The sequence below is a fragment of the Hippocampus guttulatus genome, chromosome 12, assembly GCF_054856545.1.
Source record: "Hippocampus guttulatus isolate MCC_2025c chromosome 12, RoL_Hgut_1.0, whole genome shotgun sequence".
NCBI classification, from domain to species: Eukaryota; Metazoa; Chordata; class Actinopteri; order Syngnathiformes; family Syngnathidae; genus Hippocampus; species Hippocampus guttulatus.
Window position 1 is genome coordinate 1,678,969 of NC_141272.1, and position 20,503 is coordinate 1,699,471.

Consider the following 20,503-nt stretch of genomic DNA (forward strand, 5'->3'; position numbering starts at 1 on the left):
AAAGAAGCTCTAAACATAAACACTCGAGGACCAGGCCAAATTAGCCCCCACTGATGGCGTACACAACCTTGTGGTAATTAGCCCCGCTGCTAAACACTACCCCCGAGGGGAATTTTAAAACAAGCAGTTGCCTCGTCACACGACAGGACGGACGACCTTGGATTCTGACCAATATGACGCAAAGGGAGTTATCGAAGTGGCTTTGAAACACGCAAGCGGCAGCGCGGGACCGGACCACCATGGAGGATCTGCGCCGTCAGACAGCGAGTCTGACTGGAGTTGGGCTCGGGTGCCTCGCTGTCTGAAACCAAACTGGCAACGCCGGCCAACCAAAATGTAAAAGTAGATCATCCCTTGGCCGCAAACCATCCGTCTCCGAGTGGTTTGTCGTGTCTTCCTCATCTGTTGATCGCGAGACACTGAAGCCTTCCTTCCACCTTAGAAGTTTTGCCGAGGTCTCGTTTTGAACTCCGCCGACTGCAAAGACGATCGAGCCGGACTGTAACGTCTTCATTTATTAGGAGGATTACGCAAGACTCGATTACCGGACGGAAGAAATGGAAGGATGGAGCGCAGGCCAAGATAGAAACTAGATGCAGGTGTCGATCCAGGACTTTAAAAAAAAATTGTGTGCGAGTGTGTCAACAGTGTCGCTGGATTCCCCTTTGATTAATGCATGCATCTGACTGACAAGACAATTTGTTGATGTATGCGACATATGCATATCCAAAATGGCATCCACTCGGGCGCTGATCCAAAAAAAGGGTTTAAACGGCCTTGGTGGAGGTCCGCATATGATAAATGACAAGTGACAATCTATTACCAAACAGCTGTTTTCCATTTATCAGATAAAACGTGAACATTTCCAAACATCGGCGCTCATCCTTTTGGCGCGGGGCCACCTGCGCCGGTTCTAATCAGACCAAATGGATCAAATTAGCCGAGTGGAAATACAATGGTGCGACCGCACGCCCCGAGTGACTGAACGCCGAGCTCGCTTAACATTTTAAGTGGCAGCCAGCGACGCAGCAGCGAGGCTGGCGGTCAGTAAAAAAAACAAAAAAAGGGCCCCGAGGTCGCTGGCAGACGCGAGCGAAGCATTCTTTGTAAACAGTCGCGATTTGGATGCGGAGATCATTTTCTGGGCGGTTAGGATATTTTGGGGTTTGTGTGTGTGGGGCGTGTATGTGCCTCGCATGCTTTTCTTGGAAGCGGTCGTTTTGTAATTAATGGAATAGACAAAGTGGGGGGGCTTATAACGGAGTTACGTTCCTTAGGCGGCAGGGTAACCTAAATTTATATGCAAGTCGGAATGTGTGCTACGGTTTGTCACCACCCTAGGCTAAAGCGACCGTAAAATCATCATCACAGTCGAGTATTTGATCGGGCATCGGGTCCGGGTCATCAATTTAAAATAATCAGTCAGGAAAAAGTGAAAGCACAGCGGTAACAGAGCATGCCGTCCGTCTTGTGCCGCATCCAGTTCGTATCCTTCCAATTCTACACACAAATTAGTTACCTCCAATGGTGAGATGACCAAGGACCAGCCCCCGCCCACCCACCCCCACCCCAATCAAGTTTCCCCTGGCTACCGATTCTCGCTGTCTGGCATGCTGACACCCGGCGTCTGCTCTCCAGTCTGGTGGCCCCCGACGGACAGCTGGGGGCTGCACGGCTGATTTAGCCCAGATTTATTCAGGAACCAAACGGCGACTCGGGGCAGATGATGCTTCCTGATGCCCAGCTTGTCCGTCCGGCAACTGCCAAAGCGCGAAGGGGCCAGCGAGAACAGAAGGCCTGGCTGCCCCTCATCCCGGAGAGCCTCTGGGCCTCATTCAGCTGTCCCAAGTGGAGGAGGGATGCGGAGTGAATAATGGACTCTGGAGTCAATGAAGGAGCACACACCTGCAGTCTGACTTCATCCGGCATTATCAAATGGGATCGACTGGGGCAGGGTCGTACGGGGACCCTCGAGGCAAGTACGGCGTTAGATCTCCAACGGCGGAGGCCGGAGAGTTAGCAGATGCGATGCGTTCACCTGCTCCGGTCTGCGTGTCACCAGTCCGGAGGGAGGAAATGAGGCGACGTGACACGACAGGACAACGTGGGAAAGGAAGCCGCGGGAGATAACGAGTCCGGAGTCATACGGATGCGAGGGCTTTCTTCCTCGTCTCCGATGGTGATCCCACCCTTGCGAGAGGAAGAGGTTCAAGCGGGGAGCAACAGCTGAGTCCAGCTGTTGCATCGGGAGCTCGGTCGCAGCTGCCAGAGGCCGACTCTCCCTCTGGAAGATCTCCCGTGTTTGCTTTCTCTCATCGACACTAAGAAGTTCCGCTCAGTTCCGCCTCACCTGCAGCAGACGCTCTGGCAGTCAGGCCGCATTAATAGAAATATTCTCGTCCCAAAAGAGAGTGCCGTCTTCCTTCCTTCCTCGCCAGATGTGGGCAGGAAAGCCCCGCAGCTGATTTCAAACCTCATAAACGTTGGGGCTTGATTGCCAGGGTGGCTTCACCGCAGCCTGCGCAGATCATCCAGCCCTCACCTTGTTTGGTTTGATAACAAGCAGACTGACTAACGTTCACTCGGCACGATGGACAATCAAAGCTCAGTGATTAGGAAAATCAATTACCGGCAGAAAGTGTTTTCGCATTGAAATCTGCGCTCCGACGAAAGCACGTTGCATCAATTCTCTTCGTTGCAAATGAATTTCCTTGTGTGGGAAGTGCAAAACAAATGAAAGCGGAGGCTCTGAGCGAACCCTCGTCACAGTCAAATGCACAAGTGTCAAAAAACAAATCAAGTAAATCCGAGCCGACTGAATCTTGTTTGGCGTGTCAACATGTGACCGCCATCCCCAATCGTGACAGAAGGGACTGGTTTGCTGACATTTACGCACACCAACAGCCAGGGGAACCACACTCCACTGCTTCGATAGTTTCAACAAATACATTGGCATACAAATAGGACATATTTGTGCCTTTTTTTCACCATTTAAAACAGTTCCCGACTCGTAGGCCACATCTACCCAACAAACAACCATTCGCGCTCCCATCCACATCTTCAGATCGTTTTCAATGAATTTAACACGCGCGTTTTGGGAACGCCAGGGGCCGCCGGAGTACCCGGAGAAAATCAAACACATGGTGAGCATGCAAACTCCACGCAATTGAGATTTGAAGCCAAATGTCCTAACTGGGAGGCAGATGTGCGAAGCATTAGGCTACCGCACTATTCTGCCGAAACCTCAAGACCATAAATCAATTTGAAATGCCTATCCAGGCCCGGTTTGGCAGAACAGAAAAAACATTCTCTTGTAAAAGTGACTCTTCACAACGCCGGCCCCCTCCGCCCAACACATGCCTGAGGATGCCCGTGAAATTCGCCGATGGACACCCAAAGGCAATAAAACGCACTCGGTAGCCTCCGGCGAGGCAACTTTGACCTCAATGCCCAGGCTCCGTCCAGGTGTGCACAGGGGGAGGGTGGGGGGGGCAAGGTTCATGGTCAAGGCCCAAGGGGCGATTGCCCGAGAAAGTATGACATTTGGGAACACATTAAGCAGCACATCCAGTTTCCTGACGTTTTACCATTCCCCTGCATCGAGTGCATGACCACAGGGGAGCCAGGTCGTTAAGAGAAAGGGAAAAAGAAACACGGCAGGCCAAGCGCAGCGTCAGCTCGCCTCTCCGGGGGGATGCCGTCCAAGCTGGCAGGAAAACAGACCAGTGAGTGTTTTGTGTCTCGCAAATTCTTCACACAAAAACATCTGGTGAGAATTGATTACATGCTTTCTGTGCAAAGATACCAATTCTGGACTTATCTGCTGAACTGGCTTCCCGTGTTTACAACCCCCCCCCCCCCCCCCCAAAAAAAAATCCTTTGGCTACTCTGGAAGACCTTTCCATTCCAAAAAGGCGGCCAAGTCCGTCGGCGGGAGGAAAAGAATGAATGCTAAGAATGCAGCTGAGCATTTGCGTTTCACCTCGCGGACACCAAATCTTTGCATAGAGCGCACGGCCATTTGGCAGAATGAGCGGGTTCTCGCATCCGGCGAAGCTGCCGTATGTGCAGCAACTGAAACATTGATGAGAAATCTTCTATGGAGGAACCGAACGCAAATAGAAGCGAGGAAACGGATCAATTTCGTATGCAAATCCCACGTGCTTCAGAGAGGCAGAGAGGTTTCCTCATTGGCGTCCTCTTTTAAAGTGGATGCATTCCACAGCCGACATAAGTCAAGTCAAGTCAACAGTATTTATAGAGCACTTTCAAACAGCCATCGCTGCATACAAAGTGCTGTACATGGAGCAATTTAACATGCACAATAAACAGTAAGACGGTAATAAAGGCGGTAGAAAGCACCAAACAGTAAAACCAAGAACAAATCTAAGTCATGCTGAGTCGAATGCCAAAGAATACAAGTGAGTTTTGAGGAGGGTTTTAAAGATGGGCAGCGAGGAGGCTTGCCGAATGTTCAGTGGGAGGTCATTCCAGAGAGAGGGACCAGCAACAGAAAAGGCTCGATCCCCTCTGAGCCTCAGTTTAGTTCTTGGTACTTCTAATAAGGTCTGGTCCACAGACCTGAGGCGCCGTGCAGGTGTGTAGGGGCGGATGAGCTACATGAAGATGTCATGAAGCAATGCTGGCATTCTACAGCCCTGGGAGGGAAGTAGAGCGAGCAGAGCAAGATTAAACGGTACTGTAGGAACTAGAACGGCATGGCCGCGTGCTACTTGTTGCAGCGGGGCCAAGCCAAATGATTCATAAAAGCCTTGAAAATGATGTGGGAACGCTGAAAGATGTTGTCATCGAGCTTACAAAACAAAGAAAGAAAAATGAGTTGTGGAAGGGGTAATGCGTCAATAGCATTTCATTGTGATCCAAAGATACCACGCAGGAAAAAATATTATATTTTTTATATACAGTATATATATATACAGTCATACCTCGGTTTTCGACCATAATCCGTTCCAGAAGGCTGTTCGAAATCCGATTTGTTCGAAAACCGAAACCACGCTCTTTTAAAAAAATAATCTTTATTGAACACGTCTGCTCACAATGGAACGCTCCACGAGGAAGCGTTACTTTCTCGTCTACTCGAGGAAGCGTCACTTCCTCGTGTAAGGAAGGCGAGAGGAGTCAAGTGGTGCATTCAAGTGCGCTCAGTTTGGTCGAGAACCGATTTTCAGTCGTAATCCGAGGCATAAAAAAACTCGAAATTTTTGGTTGAAAACCGATTTGGTCGAGAACAGAGACGTTCGAAAACCGAGGTTTGACTGTATATATATATATATATATATATATATATTGATCTACCCTTGTAGACATTTCCTTTTCTGTATTTCATCGGCCCGGTTGCTGAACTACAATATGGTGCAATTGGGTAAGGTGCAACTGGACACAGTGACATTGATTGGTCCGCATTAGAATGGTCACTTGTGTGTTACTATGGAATGTCGAGAGTGGAACGGGAAGAAAATAATTTACAATTTCATCTACTACGCTTTTTGTCAAGGAACTACTGGTGTTGAAGCATCTCGACAGATACACGAGCTTTGTACATCTGGGAGGAGCTACGTTTGGTCTGGGTTGTTAGTGGAAGAGGTTAGGAGTTACATCTTGTTTTTCAGAACCCAATCATCAGTCACGTGTTTTGCAATAGCATTTTGTGGTACATTTACAGTTGGAATTATGACTGTAGGCAAGTGTAAAGATTTTTCTGCTTGGTTTGGGGGGGGGGGGGGTGGTTCGGAGGGGGGTGGCACTATTTGTGGCAGGGCTCTGTCCAAATCCCTTTTTTCACTTTTGCTCTCACTCTAGTAGCTCGCGTAGTCCCAACACCATCACTCTGACCCGTTTGGCAAGGTAAATGAAGTCCATTGGCCCAATAAAACAGGGACCTGAGACTGAATAGCACAGACGTGAAAACCTCGTCATTTCACAAAAGGATTCTGCTCGCCACTTACCTCAAAGAATCACCGTCTGCCATTCAGTCGCCGCATAGTAATTTTTTTGTTCCCCTATGGACGAGCTGCTGTCATTTGGCAGGAAAGGAGACACGAGAGTGCCACTTCATCACACACTTTCAACTCTGCCTTTCAAGGTTCCGATGGGCTTCATTATGTGACATTCTAGTCATTCAGCATGCAGGAAATTTCCACCAAAGCCTAAAAGTTGATCTTAGCTTCCCGTATGTACATTACTATCAGTCGATGTGATGTCAAACCCGTTTTTGGCTCGTGAATGGATGAGAACTTCAAGAAAGGGTCAAGCCGCTGCGTGGTCTCATGACGAGCAGCCCATTCGACTATGAGCACAGGAGCAGGGATTGAGATATGAGAGGGAGAGATATAGTCAGAACTCACACCCGGCTAATGAGAAATGAGGCGAGATCAGATAAAGAGTCTGTACCGAGATAGATGGAAGGCCGGACAAAGAGGGTGCGCTCCCCCCGACCAACCCCCTTCCTTGCTTGTGTCGCCTCTGTCACTCATGCCAGCACTTGTCAGGGCTCATTTCCCCTTCAACCACCCAGAGACCCCCTCCTAACCACCATCACCACTACTTTCGCCTTTTTACTGGGGGGGCCCCCATGCAGACAGAGGGACAATTCTTTGCTGAGAAAACAGGCTATAAAGTGAGGTGTAAATGAGGTTCCCGACATATGCAATGCACCAGTCAACGTGTCATAACTTTGGAAGTTAAAGCACACACAATGGAAGTGATGGTAAAGTCATCTAAAAGTCAGCACAGGCTGCTTTTATGACCAGTTTCCACCCTGCCACAGAACACAATAAAAAAATCCTTATGCACTTGCCTTTGTTGGCCCTTTTCCACTGTGCTTGTGCTCGTTCTGGACCAGTGCTCAGGTTAGCACCAGTTCATTCTTTTTCCATCACCTGCTGATTGCATATCCCTGATTGTTATATACTACATAAGAGTATCATCGATGCTATGCTAAGTTGCCTAGCAGATGCTAACAGCACATATTACTCTCGGCTAAACTTCGACGTAAGCGGTGACGTTTGGATGCTTTGCGATGACGTAATGAGATCGCTCCTACTTTGCTCTTTGCCAGTGGAAAACCAAACACGTTCTTCTAAGAACTTGTTAAGCACTAGCTAAGCACAGCACTGGCCCTGGCGCCCAACAAGCACCGAGTTTTTTGGGGTGGAAAAGGGATACGTGTGACTTGTGTGACTATTGTTCTTTGAAAACAGTACCTTATCACAGAGTACAATGTAAAATCCCTATCCAGCTATCTGGCTAAATGTTAGCATAAGAACTGATAGAATGTTAGCATTTGGGCAAGCAGTAATGGACCACAGGGCACATGTTTTAGGGTGTTAACATGCTACCTTTTACCTTTGTAAGCCTTTCCGTTTTGTTGAATCCAAAGTTTAAAATAGCTCTCCAACTCTCAATAAATCTTCACGGGTTACAGACATGAAGCCACATTTAAAATTTCCAAAGGAATTTTTCTAGTTTGCTATTCCAAGACAAAAGTCTGGCAGGTTGGCTTGTCTCAACATCGTCAAGAATCGAGAGTCTATTCTATACACAATTATACCATTTTATCACATGTTGGTTGTTATTTTTATTGGACCTTGTCTGTTTTTTATTGTTCTAAGATGGCTTGTCACATTTGTGATGAATATAGGCAGCTTTGGATTCGAACAGAGGTTCCAATCCACTGAATACAATTGACATACAAAGTGAAAATGGCACTCAGTAATATTTAACTTGTGCACCATCCAGAGGACACTGCAATGGAAATTATACTAAAGATTAGAATTGGTATTGGCTCCTGGCTGAATCTTGTGGTTTTTCAAATCATGTTTTCAATGTCAAATCTGATTTTCTCTCTGGAGAACAACCTATTTTCTTTGCACACATCTAGCAGATTAAATTACACAAAGTGGTGGCTGTTAACAGGCTTTAGTTGTTATTTTTAGATGTCTTTTTTATTATCCATTCTTTTTTCAATCTATTTTTTTTTGCCCACTGCTTGGGTGTTGGGTTGGCCGGAGCCCCTTTGACACAGGACTTCTCCACTGTAAGGCAGAACTGCTAACCAACAGTCTATGAGGCAGCCTTTTCTATAACCCGCCTCTGCCCCACCCCAAAAATAAATAAATAAGTGTACACAGATGAATACACGAGGGGAAAACGGCAAAAATCACAGGCACAGATAATTGTTAACCGCTGTGCTTTGGGGGACCTGTGGGGGCTGAACAAAGAAACCACTTGAAATGGGCAATCACAATAGGCATATCAAAGTGTTTGAACAATGTTGTGTGAGAGTAATTCATGTCTGGCTAAGACGTTTGGCTTTCCAACAGGCCCTCCCGAGTCCAGGCAGTCTGTTCTCACACGGGCGGCCAAGAACTCAAGAGGGTCTGGAGAGCGCTGCCTTTGGACGGCCTCCTCATACTCGGGCATCCACTTGGACAGCCCGGGTGAACCCAGAAGTTGTGATACGCTTCAGGAAATGAAGAGGAAGGAAAATGTCCTTCCTGGCGAGATAACTGCGGGCGGCTTTAAAGATATTTTTCATCAACACGAGCTCCAAGCCACCCTGGGATTCCTCCAAAACACACATTTTTAACTATTCCTTGCTTCATGCTCCAAATTCTATAATCAATGTCAGTTTGTTCCCATCTCCCATCATCCTTGCGGTTCCTGTGATTTATAATTAGGGGACCTCACACAAGAAAGCCCTGGTAGCTTCTATTTCTGCGCACGAGCCAGGAGTCGCGGTGAGGCCCCGCGTCTCTCCGCTACCCTCCCTTTCCCCAAGGCCAAAGCCTCATCCAAGAGCCCGTCTGCTGAGCCCTCTGTCTGTACTGCACTCGATATCCAAGTCTTTGATCCATGCAAGATTCAGTTTGTAAGGGGGGGGGGGAACTAGCACACTCAAGAATACGGAATAATTGAATACACACTCAAGAATACGGAATAATTGAATAATGACTCTCGAGTCCTTGTCAAGTCTTTAATGTGCCTGGACTTCAGGTTTACCGTGTATTTTTCCCCCTTTTTTCTCACGCTCATTCAGCTTTATTAAGAAGCCTTTTGGGATTGCAGTGACACTTCTTTCTTTAGACACAGTTTGTGGAAACAGAAGTCTTAATCGACTTGACTAAGGAGACTGTTGGGGCATGGGGCGCTCATTTTGGCTGAAACCTCTGACGACAGAAGTTCTGACAAACATCCCTTCATTGCTACGTTTTGCATTGGTCACCAGGATGGTACATGAATCTTGAATCTATATCGCTAGTTTGATAGCTGGACGGATAGCTAGCAAGAAAGCAAGAAAATGTCTTACCTTCAGTATGCACGTGCCTGGAGCCGTGTCCTCATTGATGGAGACATTGTAGAAGTTGCTCTCAAAGACAGGCTCATTGTCGTTAATATCCTGAAGAACGATGTTGACCACCGCGGTCGACGACAGCGGCGGCCTCCCCCCGTCTGTGGCCACCACGGTTATGCTGGGATTGGGGTTCTTTTCGTAATCCAGTTGAGACAGAGTGGTGATAATCCCCGTAATGGCGTCTATGCTGAACCAGTGAGCAAAAGGTCCTTTATCCCGAAGGATGCCGTAGCTAATGTCCCCATTGGGCCCCTGGTCTTTGTCTCTGGCGGTCACCTGTAATACAAAACTCCCAGGAAACACCACCTCCGGGATAACCTGCCGATAGACAGTTTGGTCGAACAGTGGCGGGTTGTCATTGATGTCGGTCACCTCGATGGTGAAAGAAGATTCGGCCCGGAGAGGGGGCGTCCCCGAGTCGGTTGCCATCACCCTCAAGTCATAAACATCTCTCTCCTCGCGATCGAGAATCTGATCCACGCAAATCAGATAGATGATATTGTCTTTGGTGGTCAGTCCAAATTTGCCATCTCCGCCCTCCAGCGACACGTTGACGTTGGCGTACTCGCCGTAGTCCGGGTCCGTGACAGAGATTCTGGCCACGTACTGTCCTGGCTGTGCGCCCTCCGAGATTTGAGGAGAGCCATCCTCGCTGAGAAAGATTATTGTCATGGTGGGCTGGTTGTCATTGTAGTCTCTGACGTGGATGGTGACAAAGGCGTTGGTCACCTCCGGATGAGTGGCATTGTCTTGGGCTTGCACCACCAGTTCATGGACTCGCCGCATCTCAAAGTCCAGCGGCTTGTTGAGCGTGATGATGCCCGTGTGGGGTTCGATAACAAAGTAACGATCTGGGTCGCTTTGTCGCCTGTTGATCTCGTAAGTCACCGCGCCGTTTTCTCCCTCGTCGGCGTCTGTGGCAAACACCTGCAAGATGTTGTTTCCCGGTTGCAGGTTTTCGGAGATGATGGCATGGTAGCGGCTCTGATTAAACACAGGAGCGTTGTCGTTGATATCCTGGACGGTGATGTCTAAAGTCATTTGATCGGTTCTTTGAGGGGAACCGCCATCAAAGCCCTCCAAGGACAAAGTATAGGTCGACCGTTTCTCCCTGTCCAAGATGGCGTTGACCACCAAGTCCAGATACAGGACTTCATTGCTTCCCCTTCTGGTCTCCAAAGTGAAGGCCTGGCCAATGTTTCCATCCTTAATGAGGTAACCCTGTGTGGTAAATTGACCTCCATCCGCATCCACTGCCGGGTCAAGAGGAAACCTAGTGCCAACAGCTGTCTGCTCGGGGATTCTGAAGGTAGCATGTTTTTTGGGAAACGTTGGCCCGTGGTCGTTGATGTCATTCACCTTGATGGTCACCTCCACCGTCACGCCGGTCATGGTTACAGCTATGAAGTTGTACCTGTCCCTCAGTTCTCGGTCCAGAACTTTGGCAGTCTTAATGATTCCCGTGCTCTCGTCAATGTCCAAATCGGTGCTCACTCCAGTGCCTTCATGGTCGGAAATGAAATAGAGGGCCGCAGTGATGCCGGGAGGCAGCCCTGCGCTTATGTCACCGACGATGGTTCCTGCCGGTTGCTCCTCATCCAGCTGTAGATCCAGAGTGCCTTGAACCACTGGTGAATGGACCGAAACGAGCCCTAGCACCACGTACAACATCAGCACGATCCTTCTGATCCAGCACCCGTCACATTGCAAAGGATCCATGGTGGACTTCCCCAAACCCTTGGCAGCCGTCTTCATTTTGGCTCCTTTCTTTCAAACCTGCAAACACATACAGTACAGGTGAGTAAATGCTGAACAATGTCAAAATCTGACAGCGGGAAAAACAATGGAGATATGTATTATTCTTGCGTTGACATGAAGAGCGAGCTCGTTTAAGAAAAATAAGCAACCCCAAAAAAAGACTTTCCCATATGTCCAACAGGCACAAATCCCAACCACACAGAACCCACACATAACATTTTCCCGACAGCTCTTACTTCTCCGAATAAGTCAACACCTTGTTCCCCCTGCGCATCGCTGAGGCCGCACTTCCTAACATCAAAACCGCATGCCGCAGCGCACCACCTCCCATCTCCTTGGATGCTGCTCCTACTCCATCTAATTAAAAAGGCGCAGCTCTGATTTTTGTTGCTCACCATAGCAATATTCGGTGAAGTGCTGTAGTCTGTCAGGCCAGATACTGGATTGAATTTGTGTGTGCACACCCAACATGTAGTTTCCAACTGAGTCGCTGTTATTTTCAATACTGAAACCAAATAGGAAAGTAGTTGGCCACAAAGCACCAGTTATGTAAGGGGTTCATTTAAAAATTAATTTCAAAATATATCTCATAAAAGAAGCACAGAAAAAAAAAGTACAGAAGGTTCAACTTATTTTATTTTTCACATTTGAAAAAAATTATGATGTTTAAACCTACAATCGTGAAAGTCGTTTTATAAATGATCAACGTTGCAGTGCCATAGCGCCACCTCTGGTCTTCTTGGTAATGAAAGCTTGATTGACACTGACTTCTTTGGTTAATAATCAGTCCTCATCAAGGCTGCCCCAATTGGTTTGATTGATGTGTGCTAATCTTCATCTGAGTGTACCGGACAGATACAGTGTGTCGCATCCTCAGGCGACACGGGCCCCCGAGTCCAAAGGCTCCGTGCAGTCTACTGCGCAAACTTTTTCTGGCTCTGCACCATTGCAATTAGTGTCTGCTTCCAGCTAGCCATGAGCACTCACAGATGCTTCCGTGGCTAATTTCAGAGCATTCAGAACAAAAGATACTAATTTTAACGTCAAGAGTTACTTCTTCTTTTTTTAAGTGCATGTACAGGCTCGTGTCATGCAGTTTGGGAAGGTGACGATTCGAAATGGTACGGCATATCTCACGATAGGTCGGTGCAGATGGCATCAAAGGACAATTGCGGCATCATTTTCATTTGGCTTTTTGCTGCTGTTTTTGTGGGATTTTAGGTGTGTCAAGCGGAAGTTAGGGTATGTCGCATGTGCATAACCATGCTCACTTAAGGTGTATTTTTTCAAAATCAATTCATTAAGTCTTTTCTTTTTAAGGGTAATAGAGTGTGGTATAATATTGGTTTAAACGATTAATATCGGGAATATTTTTAGAGGGGGGGGGCCTATTACTTGTGGGTTTTCGCTATTCCCTATCCTCTGTGAATATTGGGGTGGGGGGGGTCTGTAATTCTTGCTCCTTGGGGTATGTCTCCTTGAAAAGTTTCCACTTCATGCAAAAAACAATATAAGCATTCCGCACATTCATTTTTGTTCCTGATATTTATATATCTTAATTAAAAGCAAGCTGTGCGTTAGCTTCCTACAATTTCCTACCACTTTGAGACCTGCGATCATGGCGGCAAGGGTGAGCACATGTGTAGCACACGCGCCGAGTAGTTTTGTCAGTGCTCCTCTTGACTGCAACAGAAGCGCAGCCGGAGCTTGAAACCTTTGACAAGTGCTTCAACTTTCAAGTCTTCCATGTTGATTTATGTTCCAGCAACACTGGGCAATTTTTTCCCTTTCTCCAAAGTAACAAAGGGTAACTTTCCAAGGCCGGAGTCTTTGCAAGAATCTCACAATTGAAATAAAGCAGCCCTTTGGTTGGGTAGTGGACCTCTGCAGAGCCAGGCAGGCCTAATGGATCTAGCAGACATGCTGGGGTAATTGCACAAAAAAAGCAGATTTGAAAGAGACCTCAGGTTGGGAGTGGAGAAGATTGTACATGAAGCCTGAGAGGAATCTCGACAATAAATGTGTAACACAGTTTACAGAGGCCTCCATTACCGTTTCTGAATGTGTAGAGGTCAGTCCGCAATATTGAGTGTAAAACACACACCCACGTTTATATATAGATAGATAGATATATATATATATATACACGCACACACACACACGCACATACACGAACAATAAAGAATGATGTAAAAAGTTCTGCAAATGTTTGTTGTGTTTTTAAGCTAGCTAGATAGCTCGTCTGATAGCTGGAAGGATGGCTAACAAGATAGATAGGTAGCTCTTTAGCTATCTACCCAAGATCCAAAACAACTACAAAGGCACATCAGGAGCGAATTAGGTAGATTTGATAGACAGAAAGCCAGACCGATTGATAGGACTTTATTTTTTCCGTTTTTCTTTTTTCAAGCTCACGAGATCATGAACAAGATGATTAACTTGGAGTATAGACAGAACTTAACATTTGTGTTTAAGATAGGTAGCTAACTAGTAATGGGCTTGAATTTAACAACAACAACCAAAATAGCTGATAGAATGCAGTGAGCAAGCGAATCCCTTCTGTGGCTTTGCGTCCGTCTACTTTGAATCCTCAACACTGACTGGGTGCATCCAAGGTTTCAAGGACTTGCATGCAGAATCAAAACATCTGCTCCACTCTCGCGGACGGCTGTTTGCTGACTTGCTCGCATCTTCCATCTTGATACATCATAATACATAAACTTGCTCATAGAAGTGCAATTTGTCTTCCCGAGCCATGGGTACACGACAAGGACATTTTTGGCAACGCTCACAATAGAAAAAGAAAAATGCATCGGCGCTGTTGCCACCTTCCACAAGCCAACATCTACATTAGAAAGTGAGGTGCCAAAAGGTGCGTCAAGACTTAAATGATTCAAATCCCGGACACATTTGAAGTCTGAGTACATTTTTATGGAGTTAACATGTATTCCATGGCGGAAATGACACAAGAAAGTGGCAAGAAACACAGAAAGATCTAGTATTACAACATAACATTAACAAAATGTCCGGCCATTCATCAAATAAACGCACATCGTTACTCAACATTTGGCCAGGCTCTGATGGTGGGTGTGATTTTCAACAAAGTCAACTTATGCTGTATTTCAGAAAACTGGGTCAGACAGACGGGTACCAACCAGAAACATTTTTGTTTTTGCTGTCAAGTAAGCTCACCGATAGATGGGCAAACCAATCGGCTTTGTGTCCTTTATACCTTAAATCAAGAAGTCAAGATCAATACATAGACTGGTTTGGGGTTGTTAAATAAAAAAGTGATAGCAAATGCATTAGGACAGTTGCAATGAGTGCAAAGTGGCTAATGTGTGAATACACTGTATATTGTGACTGAGCATGATTGACTTGACTTATGACTTGCTTCACCCAAATAATGATTTGATTCGACTTGAAATTTCACATAGACTCGACTTGACTGGCTTGGCTTGATTTTTGCCACAGTAGCTCTTGACTTGCAGTAACTTGAGTGGACGACTTAGCACATTACGACTTCCGCCGATTTATCAAAAGAAAAAACAATAAATCAACAAATGTGCAAATCCAAACTTAAGCACGGTTGCACAACTTTAATTAAAGCAACCAAGCCACCACACAGCCTGGGGGGGGGGGTGGAGGGGCTACCATTGCAGCCCACTATGTAACTGGAGCCTCTGACTCCACGTCACCATTCCGGTTAGCTTGTGGTCAGAGGCCGTGCCAGCCTGGACCAGGCTCACTGGAGCCAGAATGGAAACCACAAACACAAGTGACAGACGGACGTGAAGATGACAAGGGTAGATCCAAAACAACTACAAAGGCTTCGAATCATGTTTGAAAAACTCATCACAAGGTTAGCTACATGGCACAGCAGGGAGAAAAGTAGCAGTCCGACAAGAATCGTCTCATTCCCGTGTCAAATGAGCAAGCTCGAAAACTGGTGAATCTGAATTTTTGGTGTTTTACATGGATAAATTACGCAGACAGGCAAACATAGCTAGCTAGCCAGACAGACAAACGTCTATTTTAGTTATTCCCACGGCATGCGTAAGAGAGTGTGTGTGTGTGTGTGAGAGAGACGTGCCGCATTTCCACAGCTTCACACACCTCGGTGGCATCATCGAAAACACAACGGAGATCGCGTTACAATGCCAGGTGTCAGTATGCGTGTGCAGGGGGATGTTTGGATATGGCCTCAGCCAGGGTCATAGGTCACCGTATGGGAATCATGTGACACGGTGAAAAGATCAGAACGCTGTTAAAATTGTCCACAAATATCCCCCCAAAAAAGCAGTATGCACGGAAAGTCTTGAACCGAAAATTTGCATTTGTTAAGTAGCTAATGAGCAAGAGAGTTAACTCCACTATGTTTGTGGTTGTTGTCGTTTTGTTTTTTTTAGGCGAGCTAGCTAATTAGCATTAGAGTAAGAAAGCAAGAGATATACTGTAGATAGAGACATAGTTCGAACTAGACTAGTTTGTTGTTTGAAACTGTCAAGCTAACTCGGTAGAAAATTGTTGTTTTAATCTTGAGCGAGAGAGACTTGATCCAGCTTGGTCATGACAAAACCGATCAGGTATGTTAACATCACAGTTGAGTTCACTGATAACTGGTCAAATAGTGGCTTCACAGTACTGAAATAGGTAGATGAATATGTAATAGACGATTTCACGAAAGTGTCGCAGTAGGTGTGCATACATGTTTGTATTCAATTCATGACGTTGTTCTGTTTTCACCATATCCTCACAGCATGTACTCGTGTTTGAAATGGAATAAAAAAGGCTAATGCCGGGGTTAATTGTGTCTGATGTTGAATGGCTCGGCGTGACGCCTGTGTGTCGTGACATTTAATTGGGATGAATTCCTTTTACTTATTTAAAGAAAAAAAAAGGAGCAAACAATGGAAAACAAAGGATGAAAGAAAATAAGATGTTTACAGAGATGCGAGATGTGACGAGCTCCATAAACTAACACTCTGGCCAAGACAGCCTCAACAGATTCCCAAAATTCCAAGGACCAGAATGCAGGGAAATGATTTAAATGTACTTTTTTTTTTTTTTTAATGCAACCACTTTTGAGTCCCAGAGGAGTCCCTCTGGGTGGCGCGGACTCAGCCACCCAAAACAGATCCACATGTCATTATTTTTAATCCCACGCAAGGTTGCATATCAGCAAGCTTGTCGGGCTACAAGGGCGTTGAGGGTAAAAGGATGGCGCTTTAATCATGACATCACCATTGGAGTTTTTTTATGCCAGGAGTAATATGATCAATAACTCTGAAGAAAAACCTCAACACTACGAGGGTACATTTTGGAATCGTTGCTGCTCCAGCAGGACAGATTTGGGGATTTTATTTCTTTTTTGCCTCAAAAACGAGATTAGATGGAAGGATGGATGGACGGCTAGCTAGACAGATTTTTTTTTTGTGGAGTATGTCTAATCCCCATTCATTCATTCATTCATTCATTCATCTTCCGAACCGCTTTATCCTCGCTAGGGTCGCGGGGGGTGTTGGAGCCGACCCCAGCCGTCTTCGGGCAGTAGGCGGGGGACACCCTGAATCGGTTGCCAGCCAATCGCAGGGCACACAGAGACGAACAACCATCCACGCCCACACTCACACCTAGGGACAATTTAGAGTGTTCAATCCACCTACCATGCATGTTTTTGGAATGTGGGAGGAAACCGGAGCACCCGGAGAAAACCCACGCAGGCCCGGGGAGAACATGCAAACTCCACACAGGGAGGCCGGAGCTGGAATTGAACCCCGGTACCTCTGCACTGTGAAGTCGACGTGCTAACCACTGGACCACCGGACCGGTTATGTCTAATCCCCAGAGAGCTTAAAATTAGAAGTGTTTGTGAGTCTTCACCAAGACAAAGCGCATATTTCACATTAGTGAACCACATGGCAGACCACCAAACAAAAATGTCAACAAAAAAAAAAAAAGTAAATAGACTGGAATAATCATCCTGTTTCAATTCACTCACAAGTTACACACTCACTGTGAAATCAGGGACTGCGTCTGAAAAATGCTCGAGAAATGTTGCCTCCATTGAAAAGGTCGTGGGCGGCAGGGTGTAAAAGTGGTTAGCACGTCGACTTAATAGTCAAGAGGTTCAGGGTTTGAATCTCCAGCTCTTCCCACGTTCCAAAAACATGCGTTCGTTCGTCTCTTTGCAGAAGAAACTGCCCAGATGGCTGCATGGATGGATGTTATTGTGTGAACGGCAAGAGATTGACAAACAAGTCACAGCATTGTTCCATTTCAGCAAATCATTACTTTTGGGGCAAAACACACCATCGGCGTTTCTGCTCCATATTCTTTGCCCAGTTGAAAAAACATCCAAATCATTCTGTTCTAACTTATGATGAAATGTTATTTTGTCACAGTAAAACAAAGAACAAGAAGTTCCAGGATGGATGAGCCATCGTTTTTTTTATCAGCGCACATTTTTCGAAACAAACTATGAAAAAGCCCCCCCCCCCACCCCAAAAAAAAAAATGTTTTGTACGATCGCTATATTTTGTATTTTATTTATTTATATGTAAAATATCTGATTCATATCGCCTTGTTATATTTCTTCCAAATATGACCCAACAACAAAACTAAAGTGACCTTTTAGATTTCCCGAAACAAATTCTGGAGGGAAAAAAAAAAAATGCTTTTTTTTGGGGGGGGGTTGGGGTCATTTTCTTCCCACAAATGTTATGTGTACCATTCTATTTGAAGCGTTATATAAGATTTGCTTGTAGAGGGTGAAGCTAAATACACACCCCAAAAAAATCAGCCGGGATGTTTTGGAGAAAAAACTTTTTAAAAAAATCAGCCACCAATAGTTTCCCTGATCGACACATCCGGTGGGCATGTCTATCATAACAGGACGCATGAAAAAGTCTCAAGGATTCATTCATGAATTTAAAAGGGCAAGCCGAGAATCCTGGTTTGAAACGGCTGTTTTGAGCTCATACTTTTGACTCCCGCCTTCTTTTGCCCAAACGAATCGCGTTCAGAAGCAAGCAATCATTTTGATGACAAACATTTGAGCAAAATAAATTGACCGGAATAACAGTTTTGACACAAAATTTGGTGGACACGTCTATCACAACAAAATGCCTTAAAAAAAAAAAAAAAGCCTAACCATCCCTGCCTAATAGTTGTTTTCAGAGGAAGTCAGATATTTTTGCCATTTTAGCCAAATTCCCAGCTGGGTTTGTGCTTTGACGAACTCCAACTAGATTTCGACCAGCATTTATCCTACGATAGATGGCTTGCCACAAAAATGCGAAACTTTTTGGGGCCTCCGCCTTCTAATGTGGGCGAGATACGTCATCAGGCACTCATTTTCCATTGGTCATCACTCATGAGGCTTGCAGCCTTAATTATTTGGCCGTCTCTTTCCACAGTGACAGACGAGTGGATCAGTTGCAAACAAATGGGTCATGTAGGTAAAAACGACAATGGAAGCACAACACAGTTACATCAAAGGCAAAGCAAAGTAAAAGTGAGCATGATTAAACCCCTGCCGAGATGGTTTATTTACAGTACAGAGTGAAGCATCATCATGGGAGTGTGCTCACAAACTTAAACTGCACACACATGAGTAGATAGGAAAGAGGTTGATTATACAGTCATACCCCCCCCCCCGCCCTCCGCAAAAAAAAAAAAATCATTGAATATATCCTGTATGTTCCACATTTTGTTAGCATGACTGCACATGATGCTTTGCCTTAACGCTGTCATGTACAAGTCAGGCAAAAAATAAATAAATAGATATACAGTAGATATTGTAATTTTGTGTGTGTAAGAATGTACATAAAGCTCTGGAGAGAGGAAAAAAATAATTTGATGATGCTATTTATAGGTATATAAGTAAAAGTTGCATTTTCCAGCTATAAAAAAGAAACTAAATTCAAGATACAGTACAAATAATGAGACTTTATTCGTATGTATTTGCAAAAAATTAAAAGTAGTAAAAATCAGGTTTTTGTTTCGGGGGTTTTTTTGCGGGGTGGCTCCCAGAGCTTTACATAACCACTCTACAAAAGGCTTGCATAGATGCACGAAATAAAACTTCAAGATGCTATTCTCATTATATTTGCCATAGCATTGTGATACATTTCTCGTTTGGACGAGAACGTTTCTCATCCAAACGAGTCAACTTTCTCGTCCTAATGAGAAACAATTATCATCATCTTATTTTAGTTGGTCGATGATGCTATTTGATGTCGTCCTTGCCTTTGAGGAATGAGTGAAAGTGCTCTTCTGCGAAACATTGGCTCACTGCACTGGACGCAGGTTGAAAATAGAGCTAGCTCACTCACGCAGGTAAAGAAGCCAGCGCTCGCGGCGAAAGACATTTTTCATTAGGTCGAGAAAGTTTTCTTAGAAAGTTCAGATGAGAAACATTTTCTTCTCCATGTCACTTTAGGGCCTCCGTAGAATTGTGAGCGTCTCATGAGGAGCAGATATGACCACCAGAAATGCAAATATTACGAGCACCTCTCTGGCACGGTGCAGTGCAAGTGAAACATCCATTCATTAAGTTAAAAATTTAAAAAAAGGTTACGCATCAAGACTTTCCGAGGCGGCTACTTACATTCATGGGTTTCTTCCCAGGTGGCTGACAACAACAAGGGGAGATTGAAGTCATCCAAAAAAAAAAAAAAAAACCTCCTCTCAGTGCCTTCCAGTGAAAACCAAAACGACGGTGAGAGTTGCGTCCATCTTTACGACATTTCCTCACACTTGCTGGTGCACAACTCCAAATGAAATTGGGGAAAACTTCCTCATGAGGTGATTTTTCTTCCCCCTCCCCTGCGGCCAACAAAATCTGCATCCACTGTCGTATGTCTGCTTGGCCGTTAAGAACTGCTTGCGAGAATCGGAGTAGGGGCTCCGACGGCGGACTTGTCCCTCACTCTCGCTTTCTCACTCTCCCAAATGTAATGTATTCAACACATGACTGGAGTGCGGACTGGCAGCCTCCTGCGCCTCCTTCTTCACCTTAAAACAGCCACAAGGAATTGGCGGCGAGTTGAAAGCTGCACTCTGCTGCCACCGTGCTTTGCATCATGAAACTGTGCATGGAAGACAAGACAAAAAAAAAAAAAGGAAAAGGAAGTTTGCGCAGCGGCTTGTATAGGATCCAAAATATTAAAAGCAGATCTAAATACGACACAGGCCACTTCTGAAACCACCACAAACAATCATTAATGATCAAGTTAGTTCTTGTTCAATGTCAGAGCCATAGGTGTCAAAGACAGGTCCTGGGGGGCCGCTGTCCTGCATGTTTTCCAAGTCTCCCTGTTGCAACACACCTGATTCAAATGATCAGATCATCACCTGATGATCTGATCA

The 20,503-nt window shown here is 45.5% G+C and overlaps 1 protein-coding gene across 1 annotated transcript in view; it reads right to left on the reverse strand.

Annotated features, from left to right (window-relative positions):
• The window catches only part of LOC147196902 (protocadherin-16-like), an 82,341-nt gene extending 62,369 nt beyond the window's left edge, over positions 1-19,972 (reverse strand). Inside the window, exons 1-2 of the mRNA XM_086126218.1 lie at positions 19,743-19,972; positions 9,329-11,149 (exon numbers count right to left, since the gene is read on the reverse strand). Coding sequence (XP_085982344.1) covers positions 9,329-11,128 — 1,800 coding nt within the window. The 5' untranslated portion in view covers positions 11,129-11,149; positions 19,743-19,972. The remainder of the gene's footprint in view (positions 1-9,328; positions 11,150-19,742) is intronic.
• Positions 19,973-20,503: the final 531 nt, after the last annotated feature.